Source organism: Fragaria vesca, linkage group LG1 (assembly GCF_000184155.1).
Source record: "Fragaria vesca subsp. vesca linkage group LG1, FraVesHawaii_1.0, whole genome shotgun sequence".
In the NCBI taxonomy this organism is placed as follows: domain Eukaryota; kingdom Viridiplantae; phylum Streptophyta; class Magnoliopsida; order Rosales; family Rosaceae; genus Fragaria; species Fragaria vesca.
Genome location: NC_020491.1, coordinates 19,196,929 through 19,218,933, shown reverse-complemented (window position 1 = coordinate 19,218,933; position 22,005 = coordinate 19,196,929). Strand labels below are relative to the sequence as shown.

The following is a 22,005-nucleotide window of genomic DNA, read 5'->3' as shown; positions in this document are numbered from 1 at the left end:
GTTGGAGAGCTTAGCTGGCAGTGACACTGAAGAAGATGAGGAAGGGAACCCAATCAAGATGCCTACAAGGTTGGGTAAGATGAAACTCTACCCTTATATTAGATCTGTGGAGATTAAAAAATCCAAGTTTTAGGCTAGGGCTTTTATTTCCTAATGTTGAGCAATTAAGAGAAGCTGTTAGGGAGTGTGCAATTAGGAATCAAATAGGCATGTGGTTTGAGAAAAATACCAAGAAGAAGATGCAGGTGAAATGTCAATGGGGCTGCCCTTTTTACATGTATGCAAGCAATGTCAAGAGGTTTGGTCCAGATAACATGGTTGTCAAGACATTGAATCCCCAACACATTTGCTCTCCTATGGTAACAAGTCATTTCTTGACTTATAGAAGGGTAACTGAGGAGGTAAAGGAGAGATTGTTGGTGGATGAGGACTGGTCTAGGAAGGGGATGCACAAGCATATAGAGGACACCTATAAGATAGATGTTCCCATGCAGACCATCACAAGGGGTAAGAGGGCAGCAAGGAAGATAATTGAAGGTCATTACATAGAGCAATACAACAAGTTAGCTGCATACAGAAAAGAGCTTTTAAGAAGCAATCCTGGATCCACTGTGGAGATTATGATAGAGATGGATGGACCAGTGAGAAGATTCAAAAGGATGTACATATGCTTCCAAGCTTGCAAAGAGGGGTGGATGAAAGGATGCAGGCCTCTTATAGGGCTGGATGGATGTCACATCAAAGGGCACCATCCTGGATAGCTTTTGACAGCAATTGGCATAGATGCAAACAATGGGATCTTTCCGATTGCATATGCTATGGTTGAAAGAGAGAGCGAGGAAACCTGGACATGGTTTCTTGAATATTTACAGCAAGATGTAAAGATTGAGAGAGATAGCAGCTATGTGTTTATGACAGACTATAGCAGCTATGGATGAGTTGTGTGAAGTATCCTTCAGGCTATGCAGGAAATATAGCCCGGTGTGTGAACTTCCGGGACAATAAGATGTACGGGTTGAAGAGTCATGACTGTTATATCCTGCTACAACGTCTCTTCCCTGTTTTCATTAGACCGTTCCTTCACCGTCAGGTGGTGGAGCCGTTAGCAGCGTTGGCAAGATTCTTCCAGAAGTTATGCACACGGGAAGTGGAAAAATCTAACATCCGGGAAATGCAAGAGGACATCATTTATATCATGTGTAAATTTGAGAGGATATTTCCTCTAAATTTTTTTGACATCATGCCTCACCTGATGATCCATCTTCCCGAGCAATTGTTGCTTACCAGTCCAGTACACTACACTTGGATGTATCCCATGGAAAGGTACATCTTTTACACCTGAATTCCTCAATATACATGTTCAATAATCATAACACTTTGTAACTTGATTTATAGGCAACTTGGAGACTACAAAGATTATGTGGCTAATAAATCCGCGCCTGAATGATGTATAGCTGAAGCATATATTGCGCATGAGTGTGTCACCTACATGAAGTTGTATTTAGGAGCGTTGAAGGAAACTCTGCAAACCATACCGGTAGATGTACCGAAGTTCAATCTTTCCATACTCTCCAGTGATGTTGAAGTTTATGGAATTTTGCCAGACTCCTACAAGTTGCAACCACATGAGCTAGTCATTGCCCACTGGTGGGTATTGATTAACTGTCCAGAAGTTGAATACTTAAAAGATATCCATCTAAATTGTCCAGACATTCAAGGTGATCTCGATTACCACAACAGGGAGTTCGCAAACTATTTTGGCGGCTGGATACGTAATTCAATATTTCTGTACGTGTTTATGTTTATTGCATAATTATCCATATTTACAGTTGAATGGTTGGTTGTAGATGAACCATATTCAATTTGATGGTCACCCAAATTGGTCGCACGAACTAAGACTTCTAGCGATGAAGCCGATAATGTCAAGAGTTTATCCGATGTGCAAGGTGAATGGCGTGCAATTTATATGTGAACAGAGAGACAGCAGACGGAGAACACATAATTCTGGGGTCATGGCGCATGGTTGGCGGAATAGAGTTGACTATTACGGTGTTCTCCATTCAGTGGTGGAACTCATTTATGGGCAAGGCATGACAGTGCACCTCTTCAAGTGTAGATGGTTTGATACTAGGCCGCAGAGCATGAAGACCGATCAGTACGGAATATTATCGGTGAACACTGCTACAAGTTCTTACGAAGATGACCCGTTCGTTTTTATCACATTGGTAAAACATCTTGATGACCTTCCTAAGGGTGACGCGTGGAAAGTAGTCAACCTTGTGCACCCTCGAAACATTTGCCGGGCGGTTGCACTTGGACAGGCCGAAGACGAGGAAAAATATGTTGCGTATCAAGAGCCCAACGCAATAGGTGTTCTTAACTCCTCTACCATTCGCTTTAGTAATTTTAAAGCGGGTCGTTCGGTGCGAATTCATGATGAAGATCCAAGGCTTATTGATGTTGATCCAAATCAAGAAACAGACGAAGACTCTGGCGATGAGGAAATGCATAGATTACCAAAAATTAATTCTGACACCGAAGAGGACTCATCGGATGATTCCGATTACGAGCCTTAGTTTTAATTCCGATTACATTAATTTGTAATAAAAAAGAATGTATAACCTTTATAGTTTATATATGTTGAATTCATATTTCTGTTATTTTATATGAATTTTGGTGATATATGAACAGGAAGTTAGTATGGTTTAAATCTTCTGTTTTTTTAATGTATTTTTTATACTTTAGCCGACGAAATATACCATAATTCGTTGGCTTAAACCATCATAGCCGACGAATTATGATATATTTCGTCGGCTTAAATAATCTTAGCCTACGAAATAAGTCATAATTCGTTGGCTAAGATGCAGTTAGCCGACGAATACCCTAATATTTCGTTTGCTAAACCCTAAACCCTAAAATTTTTATATGACTTGTTGGGTCTCATTGGTTTGAAACTATTTTTAGTTGAAGGTCCGGCCGAAATACGTAATTTGGACGGTCCAATGACCTTTTCCGTGCGTTTAAGGGTTTGACTTACGGGATTGACCGTCCGGATCGAGCCCTTAACCTTGTCGGATCAAGTTGAATTTTTTCCCATACATGTATTTTATCATGATGGTCAGATCTGACGGTGGGATTTTCGTTTCTCAAGTTTGATCATCAGAATCACAACATGCCTACTAATGTTGTATAACTTGTTTACCAAGTGTTTTAAGTAAATGTTCCTTTTCAAAAACAAAATATACATAGAACCTTCAAACGCAAAAAAGTCAGGAAATAAGATATGACCAGAATGGTGAAATACGTCTACGGTTGAAAAATCATGGTATTCCGGTAAAGTCTCGGTGTCGATAGTTACGATCAATGCAATTTTCCATTCTTTATCCCTATGGGTAGCCCTATCTTCGGTGGTTATTTTACGTAAAATTTTTATATGACTTGTTGGGTCTCATCGGTTTGCAACTATTTTTAGTTGAAGGTCTGGCCAAAATACATAATTTAGACGGTCCAATGACATTTTCTGTGCGTTTAGGGGTTTGACTTAACGGATTGACCGACCGGATCGAGCCCTTAACCTTGTCAGATCAAGTTGAATTTTTTCCCATACATGTATTTTATCATGATGGTCAGATCTGACGGTCAGATTTCCGTTTCTCAAGTTTGATCATCAGAATCACAACATGCCTACTAATGTTGTATAACTTGTTTACCAAGTGTTAAGTAAATGTTCCGTTTCAAAAACAAACTATACGTAAAACCATCAAACGTAAAAAAGTCGTGAAATAAGATATGACCAGAATGGTAAAATACGTCCACGGTTGAAAAATCACGGTATTCCGGTAAAATCTCGGTGCCGATAGTTGCGGTCAATGCAATTTTCCATTCTTTCTCCCTATGGGTAGCCCTAATGTCGGTGGTTATTTTCCGTAAAAATTTTATACGACTTGTTGCGTCTCATCAATTTAAAACTATTTTCAGTTGAAGGTCCGGCCAAAATACGAAATTTGGACAGTCCAATGATCTTTTCCGTGCGTTTAGGGGTTTGACTTACGGGATTGACCGTTCGGATCGAGCTCTTAACCTTGTCGGATCAAGTTGAATTTTTTCCCATACATATATTTTATCATGATGATCAAATCTGACGGTCGGATTTCTGTTTCTCAAGTTTGATCCTCACAATCACAATTTGCCGAATGTATAAAAAGTACTTTAGCCGACGAATTTCAAAGTTTTAGCCGACAAATTTCAATGTTTAGCCGACGAATTTGAAAGGTTTAGCCGACGAATTTCGGCTTAGCCGACGAGATTATATAGCTTTAGCCGACGAAATATTTATTTCGTCGGCTAAAGTTGTCGGGTATATCCCAGCGCTGCGCTCGACAGCCTCCCCAATCTGCGAGACTAAACCCTAAACACACCACCTCCACCTCCTTGCCCGCCTCGCCGTGACGCCGTCACTCCACAGCCTCCACCACCTCTTAGCAAAGCCCAATCTCCCTCTCCCGGTCGCCTTCTCCCTCTCCCGGTCGCCTTCTCCCTCTCCCGGTCTCCCTCTCCCTCTCCTGGTCGCCCTCTGCTACTCGCCTGCTCCGTTTTCTCCGCCTCCACGCCCTCCAGTCCACCACCGTTTACCTCCTTTAAGCCTAAAGTGAGTCCCTTTCTCACTTTATTTGCCTTCATTATATGAGATTTTGTTGGCAGTGGTGGCGTTTTGGTGTTTCTTGATGATTTCCGGTCGCTTGTGAATCTTGATTTTGATTTTGGTTGTTTGATATATTGGATTACAGAGTTGAGAATTTGAAATGTTAGATGATCAGAGGATATTGTTTTAGTTGGAATGTGTTGAATAGCAGCCGTTGTTATTGTTGTTATTGTTGTTAATGTCCAAACTTCTTAGTGTGTTTGATAAAGAGATGATGAAGTTTGATGTCAGAAACTGGAAGGGAGACAAGAAGAATGATTAAGATATATTTTGTGTAGTTGAGTTTCCTCAATATATTTATCGGGGGTTTGATTTGATTGCGGCATTTTTGAATTCGTATAAATGCATTGCCGTTTTGTTATTGGATTAGTGCATGGTTGTGTAGTGAAATTGTCATTATTTGAGTACCTCTATTTTATTTTATGCACGAGATGATTGTTGCATTATTGATTCCGGTGTTTAAGAACTTTATATTAGTATTATGTTATTATATTTTCAATTTTAACTTATGATATAGTAATTGAGTTATACGACCGAATGATCGGTACATTTTTTTTTCCGATAATGATCGGCACTTCATATATAAACCCTCCTATGATAAATTTCTAGCTCTGCTACTGTTCCTCAGCCTTGATTCAAATTAATATTTTAAACAGGATGAGCGGTAATTTTAGATTGACGAAGGGTTCGAAGGGCCAAAGGTCCAAATCGTTTGAGGGAACCTCTAGCAACCCTCAAACGTCGTTTCAGGGCCCCATGACAGCCAGACGTGCGACCCTTTTGGAGACGGCGCAGAGGCAGCCGGAGGTGCCCCCTTCATCGAGGCAGCGGGGCGTCCCTCATTCCTTGAGGTAGCTGTGGCCTCAGATCCAGACGGAGGTGTCTGCACCTCGTATGCCTGAGATACACCGGGCGCCCACTCCATCTGGGGTACAGATGCCGCTGCCGCCTCATCTGTTCTTTCCGCGGATGATACCGGCCTTACTTGCAGTCAATGGCTCAGGGACGCCGATTTAACCACTGCCCCCGCCAGTGGCTCCATCAGCGGCGTATCGGTTCGTGCCTTTTGATACGCCTCTTATTTCCGCAAATGTATCATCATCGGCGACAGAGACTGAATCCGTCTTGTCCGCCGCATCGCCCTAAGGTAATGAAAGATGAATGATTTGTTTTCTTATAATTAATAATAAAGGGTCTCCGATTTTAATAATCAATTTGGTTTATCATGTGATAGGCACTGTCGGAGCGAAGCCGGCAAAGAAGAAGAGAGGCCCCGTCACAGGGAAGGCTCTCGAGAAGATCGTCAGTACCTCAGGGAGGATCGTCATCCGTACTGACGGGGATGGCGACATAGTATCGGGCGGGAAGTCGAGGATGTACTCCGGCCGCGTGGGAGCGCTCATTAGTGATAGAGTACCTATGTTGTGGTCAGACTGGGGCGAGGTCCCGCAGGAGGTTAAGGACATGGTCCATAACGCGATGTCGGTGAGTTTACAAAATGCCTCAATAATATTATGTATTACATTGTTGATTTCTTGAAAAACTAAACTAATAAACGGTTAAATGCAGGTGTGGTTTGAGGTTCCCAAGCACCTGAAGAGCAGCTAGGCGGACGTTGTGCATGGGGGAAGATACGTTGGGAAGTTAATGAAAAAACAAAATTGTATGTGATATTAATAATATTTCTAATATTTTTGTTGTATCTGTAGGTACAAGGAGTGGAAGAACGAGTTGCGGACCCACTGGACTACGCACTGGAACGCACGTTCTGGTACTTCTGCTGAGTTCCAGTACAGGGAGTACGAGTGGCGTTGGCTTCTGACATCAGAATTCAACAACCCTCGTAAACAGGTATTTAAAAAATTAATTAGTTAATTTGTCATTAAGTACATGCGTTTTTAAATATTTTACTAATAGTTTATTTTTTTCTTTGAAGGCTGTTTCCCGGGCGAACGCTCAGAACCGGCACCGCAACAGAAAGAACCATCGTGCCAGTTCTAGACCATTCGCTGTCTTCATGGATGAGGCGGTCAGGGAACATCCAGAAGTCAACCGGTACGTCTATACGTACGAGAAGGCATATCCTGACGCCCAGGAGGATATTGTGTCACATCCCGACCCTTATATTTTTACCTTATTTACTAGCGTGATTATAATAAGAATTTTACCGTCTCGATCATTGAGTAAATAGTTTAATTGGTCCCTAGAGGGGTTTCGGGGACGATTATGTGCGGAGGATTATTCGTATGAGGAAAATACGACGACGGTAAAAATGGTAAATTTTAGCTAGTAAAAGGTAATTTTTATTCGGGTATTATTTTTCGGGGTTGTTTTTATTTTTTTGAGTTGGGTTGATAAAGGTGGACCGGTTGGGAGGCCCAACCCATTTTCTCTCTTTCTCTTCTTCTCCCTTTTCTCTTTCTTCTCTCCCCCGTGTTCTCTCCCGCTGTCCAGTTTTCCGACCGCCAGACCGCCGCCGTCCGGCCGCCCCAGACCGCCGCACCGGTCCCAATCGATCGGTCTTCAACCCAGCAACCTTCTTGGACCGGTGACAACTTCCCTAGCGCCGTCGTGAGGGAGATATCGGGCCCGAGAGGTCCGACTGTGTTAGGGTTCACGTCGCCGGAACTTTCTCCTCCGGCCACCAATCCGGGCAAGCTTGGTACGGTTTTGTAGCCCTCCAACCCAGCAGCCTTGCCCTAAAAGGACTCACTCCCTCTTGAGCTAGGTAAGGAGAAATTTGAGGTGGAAGTTTTATGGTGTTTTTGATGTTTTTAGTCGATTACCCTAGTTAGGCTTGGAATTGGTGTTTGTGCTAGTTAGGAAAGTTGTAGAGCTTGATGAGAGGATTCTTCTGTCAAAATTTCATAGGTTTTGGAGGTCGCCGGAATTGGCCTCCGGCCGCCGCTGCCGGTTAGGAGATTTTTAGGGTTTTAAGTGTGGAATATTAAGAGGAGTATATTGATGTGATTTATGGAATTTTTGGATGAGATTTGGATAGGTTTGTGAATTTCTGAAGTTTGGATTTTTGGCGGTTAATTAATGTAGAATCCGGCGGTAGGATTTAAGTCGTATTTTGGGGAGGTTGTATTTACGACTGTTGAGTATGATATTTAAGTTCGGATCGTTCCGATTTAAGAATATCGAAGTTAGGCAATGATGAGTGTATTTATGGCACTCGGGTAATTTTGCCTATTTTGATTAAATGTTGGATTATTGGTTGGGAAATTAATATTATATTTGGAACAGGACGTGAGGAGGCTCGAGCAGACGAGGCCCCAGATCGACATCAGGCTTAGGCCAAATTTGTGAGTGGACGTTTATTTTAAATAAATGCATGCTATAGTTCATGGTTGAACAATTAATGTCGTGGAGTATTTTGACGTCATTTTAATTTTTGACGATTTTTATTTCTCTTGGAGAGATACCGAAAATGGGATTTTCGGTGGATATAAATATGTATTTATTAGAGAGTATGTATATAAATGCTAGCTAGCCATATGTGTCTGTCCACCTTAATGGCGTAGCATATAGCCGCATTATGGTGTGACGTGAGCGTTGGACGTAAGCGTAGTAGCCCTATTTGAGTGTTTAATTCATATAGGGGGTATGGACACATATTTATACACCCGTCTGTCCACCTTGATGGCGTAGTGTAGCACCGCATTAAGGCGTGACGTGAGCGTTGGACGCGAGCGTAGTAGCCCTATATAGACCCATGAATTTATATAGGGAGTATGGACGAGTGTAAATACATACATATATTATAGAGTCTGAGAGGCTCGATATTTATGGGATAAAAGTTTTATCGTTTGCGGCATGCATTCGATTTTTCCTTAGAAATTAATTTGGGGAAACATAAATATTTTATTTATTATTTTATTTTTGTTCACTCACTCTAACGTTATTAAATGTTTTCCCCTGGGCCCTTCGTTTTAAATTGCCCAGTTTGCAGAGTTCGGGTTGGATCTAGTAGGAGACGAGGCATAGTCACCCGCATTTCTGCCAGTTTTCGTCAGTAGGTTACCTGTTCAACCTACTCGTGTTTTCTTACTTCCGCTCGTGTTTAGTAGCTCTGAATACTTTGGGATTATTGTATATTATGTGTAGAATTTCTGAAGGATAATTATGTGATGTTCGGAAGTGTTGAATGAAGAGTGTAATATGAAATTTTCGAGTTAGGGTTGTCCATCTGCAAGGGAGATTTTCTTAATCTTTTCAGTAAATTTTCCTTGGAGGTGGTCCCCACACGACTTACTCCGGGTTTCAGGGTGAAATTCGGGGTGGGTCGTGTCATATTGTAAGTCATCTTACGTTTTTAAATTTTTAATTTTACTTATATATATATGAAAATGTTAATTAATAATTTTTTTCTATCCAATTAGGCGAAGGTGAGGGAGGCTAGTGACGAGGTGATGAGTGCTATAGTGAGGAAGACATGGCCGGACACGCAGGAGGAAGAGATGTCCGAAGCCATGTCCCGGATCGACACTTCGGATCCGACGGTTGGGGCGAGGATCATGGGCACAGCCTTCCCACCGCGAGCAAACAGCTTCTACTGCCGGGGTCTAGGAAAGAAGGGCGAGGGGGTCCTGAAGACCACTCTAGGATTTCAACGAAAGGCAGCCTCGACCACGACCACCAGGATGACTTAGCTATAGTCGGAAGTTCAGAGACTACGGGAACAACAAGCTGCTCAGGTTGCCTATAATGCCGCGCAGGCAGCCTATGCTGCCGAGATATATGCCATCCAGCAGGCCCAGCAGCAGCAGATGTTCCAGTACATGCAGGAGTTTACAGTTGCCCAGCTTTAGGGACTTCCGGCTCCGCCCATGCCTCCGGCTATACCGCTACCCTAGCCGCCGCAACCTTCGCAGCAACCTCCGCAGCAGCCCCCAGAAGCGGATATTAATTTAGATGATCTAGATTTTGTGTAGTTGATGAATTATATAGTTTTATGTGCTTGTTGTTGGTTATATGGAATTGTTTTGGTGTATTTTGCAGCTTGCTTGGAATGGTAATTTAGAAATTTCGGGTTTTTTTTTTTACTGGAATGGACTTATAGCCGACGAAATACGCCATAATTCGTCGGCTATAGTATTTTAAAATTTTTTTTTATAAGGTTTAGCCGACGAATTATGGAATGTTTCGTCGGCTAAACACTTCTAAAGCCGACGAAATATAGTCTGTTTCATCGGCTATAGTTATTTTTTTAATTTTTTATTACACACTTTAGCCGACGAATATCTTAAATGTTTCGTCGGCTAAAGTATAGGAAAAAAACCGACGACATGTTTTTCGTTGGCTAAACTCTAGGACTATAGCCGACGACGTCTTCTTATTTCGTCGGCTAAAGTCATCGCCGACGACTTTTTCCCGATGAAATCTTAGTCAACGATGGCTCGTCGGCTAAGATCTTAGCCGATGAATTAAACTAACAGGCCGACGAAACTTTTTTGTTGGCTAAAGTGCTTGTCCTGGTAGTGCAAGTTATGGCTACACCATTGCGTTTGATCTCCAAAACAAGGGAAGCTAGGCAAGTTAGGCAACAACACACAATGGCTGTGACAAGATTACCCTTCTAATCATATCAGACAGATGTATATGGTTATTGAAAATTTTTGGCTCAAAACTTGGATTAATCGCATCTCCCCTGCTATATGGCAAGTGATAGCTAGCTATAGTGATGCTGATCTCCTCGATCATCCTTATGTTCACAAGTTCTCTCACTCCAAATGCAACTGAATGTTAAGTAGGTTACTACTTACTACATAACTAATTTCTACAGTATACCACTCCTTATGAGTAGGGGATGCTAATTAAGGTACATTGTTCTTTGTACAAGACTAATAATCCATTTGAAAGCTGCAGATATGGTAATGAGTTGCAACAACAACAGTCCATTGTCCTGTAATTCCTTATTTTCATCATGTCTTGTGCAATCTGAAAAAGCTTCATAAGGCCTCCTTATGATGCTAAGAGTTCATATCACAAGGTGTGGTTAACCAGAATATAATCCTCTCCAAACATGTAGTAACTTAAAATTATGATTCTGAATTACTTTCCTTTGTATGTGTTGGTTATTCTGAAGGTATCAATCGCAACTGAGTAAGGAGAACATTGTGCATCTGGAAAGTGGAAACTGGAAAGGGCTGAACTCATCAAGATGCCTCCTTATCTAATTCTCTTTTACATACGAGATTAACTTAAAAGCAAAAGTCAACACATCCCCCCCTAGACCAAACTCTATTATAACCAATTATTCACAAACACAAATCTAACTCTTAAACTCTGAAGGCGGCTCAACACCGAAGAAGCAGAATCGAAACCGGAGCAGGGACAGGGAGATTCAGAAATGGAGGAAGAGCTCAAGAACTTCATCAAGGTATGGATCACAACCATCTTATGTCTATGTTATTGCCATAACATAGTCTCTAGATTAATCCCAAAGGGCCTGCTCACGCTCATCTCCCTCCTCCCTGTTTTCTACCTCTTCATCACCACCCCCTTAACTCTCCACTCCTTCCATCTCTGCGGACCCACCACCTTCTTCCTAGTCTGGCTTGGAATCTTCAAGCTCCTCCTCTTCTCCTTCAACCTCGGCCCTCTATCACCACCCCCACCTTCTCTCTTCCATTTCATCTCCATTGCTTGCCTCCCCATCAAAATCAAACAGAACCCAAATCCCAAAGCCACCCAAAAACCCAGAAACCCTATTGGTCTGCCAAACAAGTCAATTGTGGTGGCTGTGAAAGCATTGCTTTTGGGTTTGATCATTCATAGCTACGAGTACAGACCACATTTGCACCCGTATGTGATCTTAGCCTTGTACTGTTGCCACATGTATTTGGCTCTAGATATTCTCCTGGCCCTGAGCGCCACTCCGGCTCGAGCTCTGTTTGGGTTCGAGCTTGAGCCCCAGTCCGACGAGCCTTACCTCTCCACTTCGCTTCAAGACTTTTGGGGCCGTCGATGGAATCTAATGGTCACAAATATCCTGCGCCCAAGTGTATACGATCCCATCCGGCGCGTGTCTGCGCGTGTGGTTGGGCGGCGGTTGGCCAGGCTGCCGGCGGTGATGGCCACGTTTGGGGTGTCCGGGTTAATGCACGAGGTTATTTACTATTATCTCACGCGCGTGCAGCCCACGTGGGAAGTGACATGGTTTTTTGTGCTACATGGGGCTTGTGTGGTGGTTGAGGTGGAGGTGAAGAAGGCGGTTAAGGGCAGGTGGAGGTTGCACCCGGTGGTTTCGAGGCCATTGACTTTGGTGTTCTTGGCTGTGACCGGCAACTGGCTGTTCTTTCCTCAGTTGATTAGGAATGGTGTTGATACAAAGGCTATAGGGGAATATGCAATTATGGTGGATTTTGTGAAGGCTAATTTGCCTCATTTACATAGGTGATTAATACACTTTAACCCCGTTATTGATCTTCTTTTCTTGTTGTTGTTCATGGAAATGAAGTTGGAAATTGAGGTTTTGTGTACTGATGTAATTGTTATCACATTACTGAAAACATTTGAGAAAGAAAGTTATGGTGGATTTTGTGCTAAACTGTTTATTTGGCCACTGGAAACTTGTTAAAAAACTGTTATACCCAATTGTGAATTGTTAATCTCATTTCTGTTAAGTTTGTTCTTCAAGAATGTGGTTGCAATCTGGGTTGGACTTGAAATTGGGAAAGACAAACAAGAGCAACATACTGGGGTTGATTTGCCAAATGAATGAATCCGAAGTTCTAATAATATCTATGTTCTTCTGAACTGGTGAATTCCTTCTAGTAGTATCTACAAGTCATGGAGGATAGGCACTTCTCCTTGGTTACAATCTTTACGAAAGCATAGAAGATAACTTTCAGACCGGACATTCAACTGCTACATCCTGGAAACAAAGCAAGAACCGCCTTCACCCACCAGCGGAAACCAAGTTTGCTTGAAAGACATGATCAACACCCTAAGCCTGCAATTACCATCTGAGAAATCCCAAGCTAAACTGAATGCACTGCAAGGAAACAGATCGTACTCGGACTGTCAGCTTACCTATCTATTCTTACCCATCAAACAATGATGTAACTCATCTTGCACCTTTCAAATAATTGGGTGTTATCAATCAGCACAAATGATGAAGAGACCCTATAATGATGAGTTTTGCTAAGACTAATTATAAACAAAATCAGAAGAAAATGAAATCTAGAAAACCTTCTCTGGTTGATTAAATTCGTTAAGACTGTAGACACTAATTTCATTATATCCAGCTGGTTCCAAAAGTTTTCCTCTCACTCTGAATCTACATTTTCCAATGGTGTGTACCGTGTGTACCTGGAGACTGTTGCATGGCTCTTGGGACAGGAGTCAAAGCAACCCTTTTACACCAAAAATCTCTAGTTAGATTTCATTTCTCTGACAATATTTGATAAAAATATTCTGAATAGATCGGAAAACCAGAATACTAATGCTGAAACAACAATATCATACCAAATGCTTTAACCAGGAGGAATGAGAGGCATGGAATTAAGTACATGGACTTTGGTTGAGCTGCAATGGATACCGACTAAAGTGCATGGCATGCTTAATAAATCGGAAGGAAATACCATTATAGATATGATACATTATCAAGAACCATATTGCAATAACTGATATAGATCACCATTGTTGCCACTTGCCTAAGTACATCTGTGTTTCCGTTACATAGATCACCATCCGATCAAAGCCAAGATTATTCTAAATATGTTACCACTCAGGGCAGCCTTGAATAGTTTTTCCTTTTCAGGTGTGTATGGTGGATATCTCAGAGTAGAATCTCCACTGAGACTTCTATACATAACTGACTTCTTGTGGCTAAAACCATCAAAGGAGAATTTACCATGGTATGATCCCATACCACTCTCCCCGACACCTCCAAAAGGTAAACCGGCAACGGCAACCTGCAGTAATGGTGTTTGTTACATACATTATTGAGAAGCAAACAGATGAAACACATAACCAACTCAGTCAATCGGTTTTATGCACATATGTGGATCTTAATATAGCAACAGGGATGTCTGTTCTTCATTTGAATCCAGTATAAGCAGTTTGGGCAACCAATGTTATTTGTTAGAGTTTTTAGATTGCTTGCTAGTTGCTACTTAACCATCTGAACCCCTGGTTTAGCTAAAGGATAGCCATTATACATGATCTATCTTCCAATTTTTGTGGACATGTGAAACTATGTAGAAAATATAATCTTTGCATTGTATGATTTGAGAAGAGAAGAATTACATGTAACACTGTATCGTTGATGAGCATCCCTCCTGACGATATATTTTCAACAAAGCTCTTCTTCAGCTGCTCATTGTTCGTGAAAACGTACACAGCAAGAGGTTTTGGCCTTGATTTTATCACATCAAAACTGCCTTCAATCTTATCAACCTATGAAAAATCAGAAGTACAATGAGACAATGAGGGAATTTTCAGGTTCCTACATCTGCACAGGAAAAAGTATAGAAGATACTGCACTTGATCATATCAACGGGTATTAGCCCCAGAGAAAACTAGAAGTCTTGGCCAAATATTACAAGTAAATATATATCTGAGTACTCACAGTGACAATAGGCATTAGTGGCCCAAATATCTCCTCATTCATTATCTGAGTGTCTTCTGGAATATCCAACAAGATAGTTGGAGCTATTTTTCTGCATCAAATACATACATATTAAGGATAATCTATGTAACAGTTATGCATCCTAGTTATACCATGGTGCTGCAGTAATTCTTACAATTGCTTCTCATCTGTTTGACCTCCAAGGACAATTTTATCAGAGACTCTGTCCTCTTCCAAGAGCTTTACCAAACGTGCAAACTGGGTCGAGCTGACGATGCGAGATATATCTTTTGAGTTCATGGGATCTTTCCCAAAAAATTGCTCCAGTCCATCTTTTAGAGCTTCTATCTGTTAAAGACACAAGTAATAGGGAAAATATCAGAGAGTAAGCTACGAGAAAATAATTATGTCTATACACACACATGCCTTGTGAACCACTCTTTTGAGTGGTCATTCAAAACGAGTAATTACCCTTTTGGGAGACTGATATTCTTATGCACATAACCTACTAAAGTGCCTTTCAAAATAAACCTACTAAAGTGACATATCTGTGGTGGCTCAAATCCATTCTGAAGTATCTAACTTAAAAGCTCAAGTTGTAAGGTGGGCATATAAACCAACTATTATGACATGCATTATAGTTATTACTATTTCACTCAAGTTTTTTGAGGCAAGCATCATACCAACTTTGGAGCAAAGTCTTTTGTCGTGATAATGTAATCTACGCCAATGCAAGCTTGTCCATTGTTCAATGCCCACTTCCCTGCTATTATCCTCCGAACAGCAACCTTTCAATTTAAACACAAACAGTTTAATACATGTCAAAACTTAGTCATATAATCGAATGAGAAGAAACAATACCTGTAAGTCTAAATCTGAGTCAACTATAGCTGGGGATTTTCCACCCAGTTCTAGAATCACAGGTGTAAGGTGTTTTGCAGCAGCAGCCATCACAATGCGCCCTACTCTTGCACTACCTTTACATAGAAAATACAAATACAACATACTATGCTATGATGTTACTTGTTGTGTAGTTAGGAAAACTGAAGCACCAAGAAAGTATCTTTTTAAAGAGAGTGCTATATACACTATACAGTAACTTGTTATGGTTTTTTAAGCAGTAAAGAATTATTGCATAGTAGAATAAACATTATAGCTCTTAAGTGGGAGTGGATATATTCATAACACAATTATTTGTCCTTTGAAAAATAAACATTTTGTAAACTCCACAAACGTAGACAGAAATGACCTTTGTTTTATCCTCAGTCTTGTTTATGTAAATAAAAACATTAAAAATAAGATCTCATATGAGGAAGAGCAGATTTCAGAATTTCAAAGGACTGACCTGTATACAGTATCTTATCCCATTTCTGCTCTAATAGTGCAGTCGTTTCTGGGACAGCCCCTTCTACAACTTTTACAGCAGAACTGTCTAAATACTCCTCTACTAGTTGCGCAAGGAGTGAAGATGTAGCTGGAGCTATTTCGGAAGGTTTTAGGACAACCGCATTTCCGGCTGAAATAGCTCCAATAACTGGATCAATTGATAACACTGAAAAATAAAACAGCCCCTGTTACCCATAGCAATATTCTATTTAATTGAACACTGTACATGGAAAGTATGTTTGACAAGGTGGACGAGTTAGAAATTAGTGCTGACTATATACAGGCCTACTATAGTTATTTAAGTAGTCTACAAGAGTGATCCTGGACCTCCATACATTTAACTATTCAACTGAGCACCACCTTAATGAAACTTTTAAGGACATGGAAAACTATAGAGTACAAAGAAATACAAACATCACTAATGCAATGACAACACATATCTATATTATATAGCACGGATAGCAGCCTAAATGTACACTTATAATTTGAACACTCTAGCAAGACTTTGAGCCCAGATGTAACTGTTTGTTTTTTATAACTAGCTACTTTTAAATTGTGCAGCAGCTTATTGACATACAGAAGGGAAAGTTCCATGTTGAGATGACCAACACAACCCCTAGAGGTTCTGACACGATTTCTGCTGATGATGGAAATGTTGCAATTGAAGTTTTGACCTGAAAATTGTATCAAGAAATGTACTTCAGATTGTACCAACTATACTGTATTTTCAAGCATATATATCTTGGCCAGTCTTTCTGAAAAATTATTTACTCAAATTACCTTTTGTGGGATCATCCACTGTTTCAATCCCTCCAATGCCTCCTTACACGAGGATTTTGCTGTAGAAATCTGCCATATGATGCAATCAGTATTGATTATCATATGCACTTATTAAATAGGTCATAAAGGGCTATACAATATCAAATATATTCACATGTTATATAGAAGAACCAACCCCTACATAATGAAGGCATTGATAGTGTAGAACCATCAATTTATATATCAAAATACTATACATGTCACCAGCATACGATTTTTGAAGAAAAGATATCAAGTGAGTAGAAAAAGAGATGTACATAAGAATTTCACCATTTCTATATAGATGTGTTATTGAAAAGCATTGAGCCGCAACTTTAACATGTGTTATCTGTTAAAACTTAAAACAAAGGTTAGAGTTTGGATGTCTGCTGTGTCAGCAGGAAGTTCATCGAGGCTGGGGAATATATTGATAACAAGGTCATGAATGCTTTAGTTTTCCTTTCGAACATCCCTTAATATAATGAAAACCAATTCAATAGCTAGCTAAAGATATCATCTACAGAACATTTTTAATCAGTCAACTAAATCATCTATGTAATGGAAGGCATCACCTGAAACTCAGGCTGCACCCCATGTTATATAGTTTAAATTAGTTATGTCCTTACCTTTGTTCACCAAAATCTATTAGATTAAAGCTTCCTTGAAAACAGAACAATGAATCAGCACTCAATGTACTTTGTCCCTCTATTTGAAATGTAATAACCAATCTGGGAAGGTTAAGCACACATCTGAAGCAATCCACATGTGTTAAGGTCTGCATAATATGCCATATGTAGGACACAAACTGTAACTTTTGGATAAACTTTTGCTTTCCAAGATACTGCTGCTGAACCATTGAATTAGCAGCATTTTCGGTGAGAATTCTGAATTATAATTAGCTGTCACTTTTAGTTTCCCCAACCTTCAATTTGATCTGGATTTGACCAAACTAACACCTTCCAGTCCCTAAAAAGAAATCGGCCAGTCCATCTCATAATCATACCATCTCTTTCTAAATCCAAGTTCCAGAATAAAGTAGATCCAAACTCTCTCACAGGTACTCTGTAAAGCCTTGTTAGTTGACAACTGTATACCTTAATTGATCTTGTAAGTTTGTGTCTGTGTATTATTAAATATGTTTTTCTTAGTAAAATTTCTAGGGAGTTCTATAAAGAAACTGAAATGATCAATCAGAAAGTGGGAGATGAAGCCAAAACACCTCTTTAACTAAGCAAAATGACCCAAAGTCAGGAAGAAAACAATCAAAAAAATTACAAGAACCTTTCCAAGAAGCTGTAAATAATCAAACACACAAATGCACAACAATCATAGTTTGCTTGTGTTAGTTAAGCATGTCTTTAGTCTCACATCAGCAATAACCATTGAGTGCATCATCAAGGAAGCTTAACTCGTGTAACTAGTTGTTCCGGTGTATCACATTATTGTGTGTGCGTGTGAGGGTGGGGGGAACTCCCTTGGTTCAAGACAAATGCTTCCCAGCATGGACCTCTATACCTAGAGCACAGCGACTAACAGAGCAGGCATAAAAATTTTAAATGCAGACGATTATGATGCCTATTCAGTCAAATCTCCTAGCATTTAACTCTTTTCTAGTAGTCTTATAATAAAGAATCAGAAATACATGATGTCCTTAGAACCTCTATGAAGAATCGACTGAAAATACACTGCAAACTACTATGGAAAATCGAAAGTGGAAAATTATAATGAAAAACTTATGTAGGCAACAAGGAACAGAGGAAAAGAATCAGACCTCGGATATAAATGTTTCAAGCTCGGGCTTTGAGAGGTCCTTGTAAAGAGCTTCAACAATGTCTTTCTCTTTCTCATCAAGCATCCTTGCAATATTGCTCAACTGTAACATTCTCCACTCGTAGCTCTTTGTCCTTCCCGAATTGAAACTCTTTCGGAGCTCCTTAACTAACAAACCAGCTGACTCTGAATCGAAAGTTTTCTTTTCTTCCACCTCGACTACCACAGGCGATACAGTTGCCAAACATCTTTGAGAGCTAATAATCGAAACAAGAAAATAAGAAGAAAAACCCTTATAGAAGAAAACATATACATACCAATCAATTCCAATGTAATTGGACAATGAGGAGAGACTTACAAGGAGGCCGAAGAGACTATAACTTTTGGGAAGGAGAAGGAGGCCTGATGGTTCTTTTTCTGAAACCGGTAAGAGAAAGCTTCGGTGCTTCCAATACCCACTAATCTGGTTCAAATTAGGATTCAGAAATTAAATTGAAAAGCTGAAGATGAGTAAAAGGTTATCTATATATCCAAGTGATCATGGATTGTTCATGGAACTTAAACTCAGATGTTGTATGTAGCTTCTAAGATAAGTACAACCATCATCAACCATATATAAAATCGGAAAACAGAGAAAAGTGAGCATGCATAAGAGAAAGAAAGACCAATTTTCAGTTGGGTGTGTAGAACCAAGGAAGAGAAAGAAAACTGGGTTTCGTTCTAGTGAAATGGTCGAGTCCATTTCCACCGTTTTACGGCTGAATTGATGAGCAGTAATGGTGCAGTGGTTCAGCTTTTAGTTTTTTTTTTTTTGGTCGACTTCAGCAGAAAGAAACGTAGAAGTTTTACACTAAAAAGACATGTGTCAAGAAACAGAGGCACAGAAAAACGTATGAAGATGAAAGAGTAGAAGAAGAAGCAAGTACCTGGAGTTGTGAAGAAGCTCAATGCAGAGGCCTTTCATGGCTATTGGCTAAAGTAGTTCAGTAATGGCAAGCTATAGTAGCTGAAGTAGTAGTGACCGTGTAGCAGTCGTCTCCTTCAGTTTGATTGGAAGCTGTGAAAGACAAGGATGTGATTTCTCACGGTTTGAGGGACCAGGCCAGCAGGTTATTAAACTCACATGCAACTAGTTCCAAGCTTTTCAGTACCTCAACAGGGACCAGAGGGCTAAGCAAAGCCAAAACTGAAAGAACAGGGTGATGATTCACAGAGGAAAAGGCTTTCTCACAGCCTCTAAAAATGAGGAGATTAAGGAGCACAGATAATGGTGAAGTTACATGATGGGTCAGTTTGTACGTGCATCGATTGTGACAATGACGCGCACTAGTTTTTCTTTTTGGTTACCTAAAAGGCCCAAACAAAAAGAAAAACCAAAAAGCTACAGGCTAATTGGTACCGGACCTATCTATTCGTTTTTAGATGTCGTTTTTTTTTTGGTAGTTTTGGTTTTTAGATGCTTCTATTTAAAAATAGATTTTTTATTGGGAAATAAATTTTACACATATATATTATTGACAAACATGAATCCAAATCTATTTATAAGAGCATCTCCAACAGCTTCTCTAAAATTTCTTTAAAATGGGGAAGCAAAAGCTAAAATCTCCAAAAAAATTATTATCAAAATCCAGCAGCTTCTCTATTTTGGAGATTTTAGCATTTAATACAACAATAAAATATAATATATCATCATTAATTATAACAAAAAAATATTATATATTTCATTATAACAATAAACTACCCAATAAAATATTGGGGAATTTGATGTTACACCCAAAATCAGAGACCCATTTTAAATTACACCCACATGTTATACTCTTTTGAAATACACCCAACCTATTAATTAGGTTGATTTAGTTAAAAAAATAATATTGTTTTATCTGAACAATAGAACTTGTTATTGAAGGGAATTGCTGAAATGCCACCAACTGAACGCATTGCAATTAACAAGCTGTTTCGCCTCTTCATTAACCCAGCAGCTGAAAACCCGCTTGCACAGACTACGCCCAAATAATCAATTACTTGATTGAAGCATTTGAATCAATACCTAGCTAGTAAATGTCTTTTAATCCCTCCATTAAATTCATATTCTCCGTTGAGATACCTGGGTCGGAGGAGGTTACGAATTGGGGTCGTAATCTCAGACATTGAAAGGCATCATCAATGGGGCTTTAATCATTTGATTCTGAGGTTTTTATTTCCGGAATCAATTCGTCATTTTTAATGGATCAAACAATTAGAGGCTTGTGGGTGGCGTATGTTCGGCTGCATTTCCATTTCGGCAGAGAGGGACGGTTGAAGGTATTCTCGTTTGAGGTCTCTCCAATAGGTATGAACGTTGTTTGTATTCAATTCGTAGTGTAGACTCTATTGAGTATTCTGTTGTGCAGGTTGCACTTGGGCTTTGTTCCTTCTGATCCTGTTTAATAGGTAGGTGGTGAATGATTCTGTTATGTAGGTATTTTATGATTATGATTCTGTCAATTAGGTATCTGTGTTTTGAAGCTGTTAATTAGGTATATTTGGCGAATGATTCTGTTACGTAGGTATATTGTGATTATGATTCTGTCAATTAGGTACTTGTATTTTGAAGCTTATAGATAGGTCTCTGTGTGATGATTGTGGGATGATTCTGTGTGAGATAAACAGTATGATGGTTTGATTCTGTCAGTTAGGAAGTTATTAACTTGTACCTAAAGAATAGAACATAAATATTCATACCTATTGGGGGGAGGAGTTTTCTGTACGAGTTGCTTAGGTAGATTCTGTCAGTTAGGATTGTTTCCCTTGTGCCTGTTGTTAAGGTAGATTGTCAGAGTTTTTCATTCTCAGATAGCTGTTGGTGGTGTAGGTATAATTCTTGAATGTTCCTGTGTTGTAGGTATATATTGTTTGGGTAAATGTAAATTTGGTAGTTGCTGTTGAATAGGTTTATAGTGAAATGATTATGATATGCATATTTAATCAAGATTGAAAGTTCGTGATGGTGAAAGAGTACTCCCACCTTGAGTTTAGGTGCGACCTTCTCAAGTTTGGTCGCCTAATGACTGTTGAGATAAGGGAAAATGTTACTGAACTGAAGCTTCAATTGCTAGACAGGACACCATTCAGAAGTTTGTTCAGAGCTTATTATGAACAGCAAGTAATAGAATCTGCTTGTAGGAAGTCTGATATTGACATCGTTGCTGTTTTAAAATGTTTTGTCATGGGAAAAAATGCTTTCACATTTGGGGAAATCAGTGGTACCATATCAGCAGGCAACATTGCAGATATATTTGGTTTGAATGTTGAAGGCCGTGAGATCAACCTGAACCAAAAGAAAAGGAAGGGGGATTCAGAGTTCATTAAAAGACAATTTCCTGGTGATAAAAGGTTGTCAAAGGTGATTTTGGAGAAAAAAATCAAAGATGTTGCAAAACTAAGGGGGCTGGAGAATGAAAGTGATTTTGTTCGGTTGGTTTGTCTATACTTTTGTGTAACATTGTTTTTCTGCAATAGTGGTAATGACCTCAGTTGGTTTATAGTTCCTTACATAGAGGATTTGGAATCAATGTCTCTCTATGCATGGGCACCTGCAGTTAAGAATTACTTGGATACCTCGCTTAGAGGTATGAATGGTTGGCCAGAAAGTGCTTGTGGGTGTCTGATTGCCCTGTTGGTAAGGACTATTTCCCAAATTTGGTTTTCTGACTTTTATTGTTGTCTTGGTTTATTGACGTTACTGGTCTCCTTGAAGTTTTGGTTTTGCGAGCGTACCCGGTTCATTGAA

General features: G+C 39.8%; 2 protein-coding genes across 2 annotated transcripts; one reads left to right on the top strand and one right to left on the bottom strand.

The window, feature by feature from the left end:
- Positions 1-11,054: 11,054 nt before the first annotated feature.
- On the top strand, positions 11,055-12,196 carry LOC101313353 (long-chain-alcohol O-fatty-acyltransferase-like). The gene has a single exon (XM_004288439.1). The coding sequence runs from the start codon at positions 11,058-11,060 to the stop codon at positions 12,105-12,107; it is 1,050 nt and encodes a 349-aa protein (XP_004288487.1). The 5' UTR covers positions 11,055-11,057; the 3' UTR covers positions 12,108-12,196.
- Positions 12,197-13,364: 1,168 nt separating this feature from the next.
- LOC101313059 (aldehyde dehydrogenase family 3 member I1, chloroplastic-like) lies at positions 13,365-19,447 on the bottom strand. The gene is made up of 12 exons (XM_004288438.1): positions 19,163-19,447; positions 18,595-18,699; positions 18,238-18,493; positions 16,449-16,517; positions 16,246-16,342; positions 15,628-15,834; positions 15,144-15,259; positions 14,966-15,070; positions 14,458-14,630; positions 14,264-14,373; positions 13,961-14,112; positions 13,365-13,626 (listed from the first exon to the last, which is right to left on the bottom strand). The coding sequence occupies exons 1-12, from the start codon at positions 19,198-19,200 to the stop codon at positions 13,396-13,398; spliced, it is 1,659 nt and encodes a 552-aa protein (XP_004288486.1). The 5' UTR covers positions 19,201-19,447; the 3' UTR covers positions 13,365-13,395.
- Positions 19,448-22,005: the final 2,558 nt, after the last annotated feature.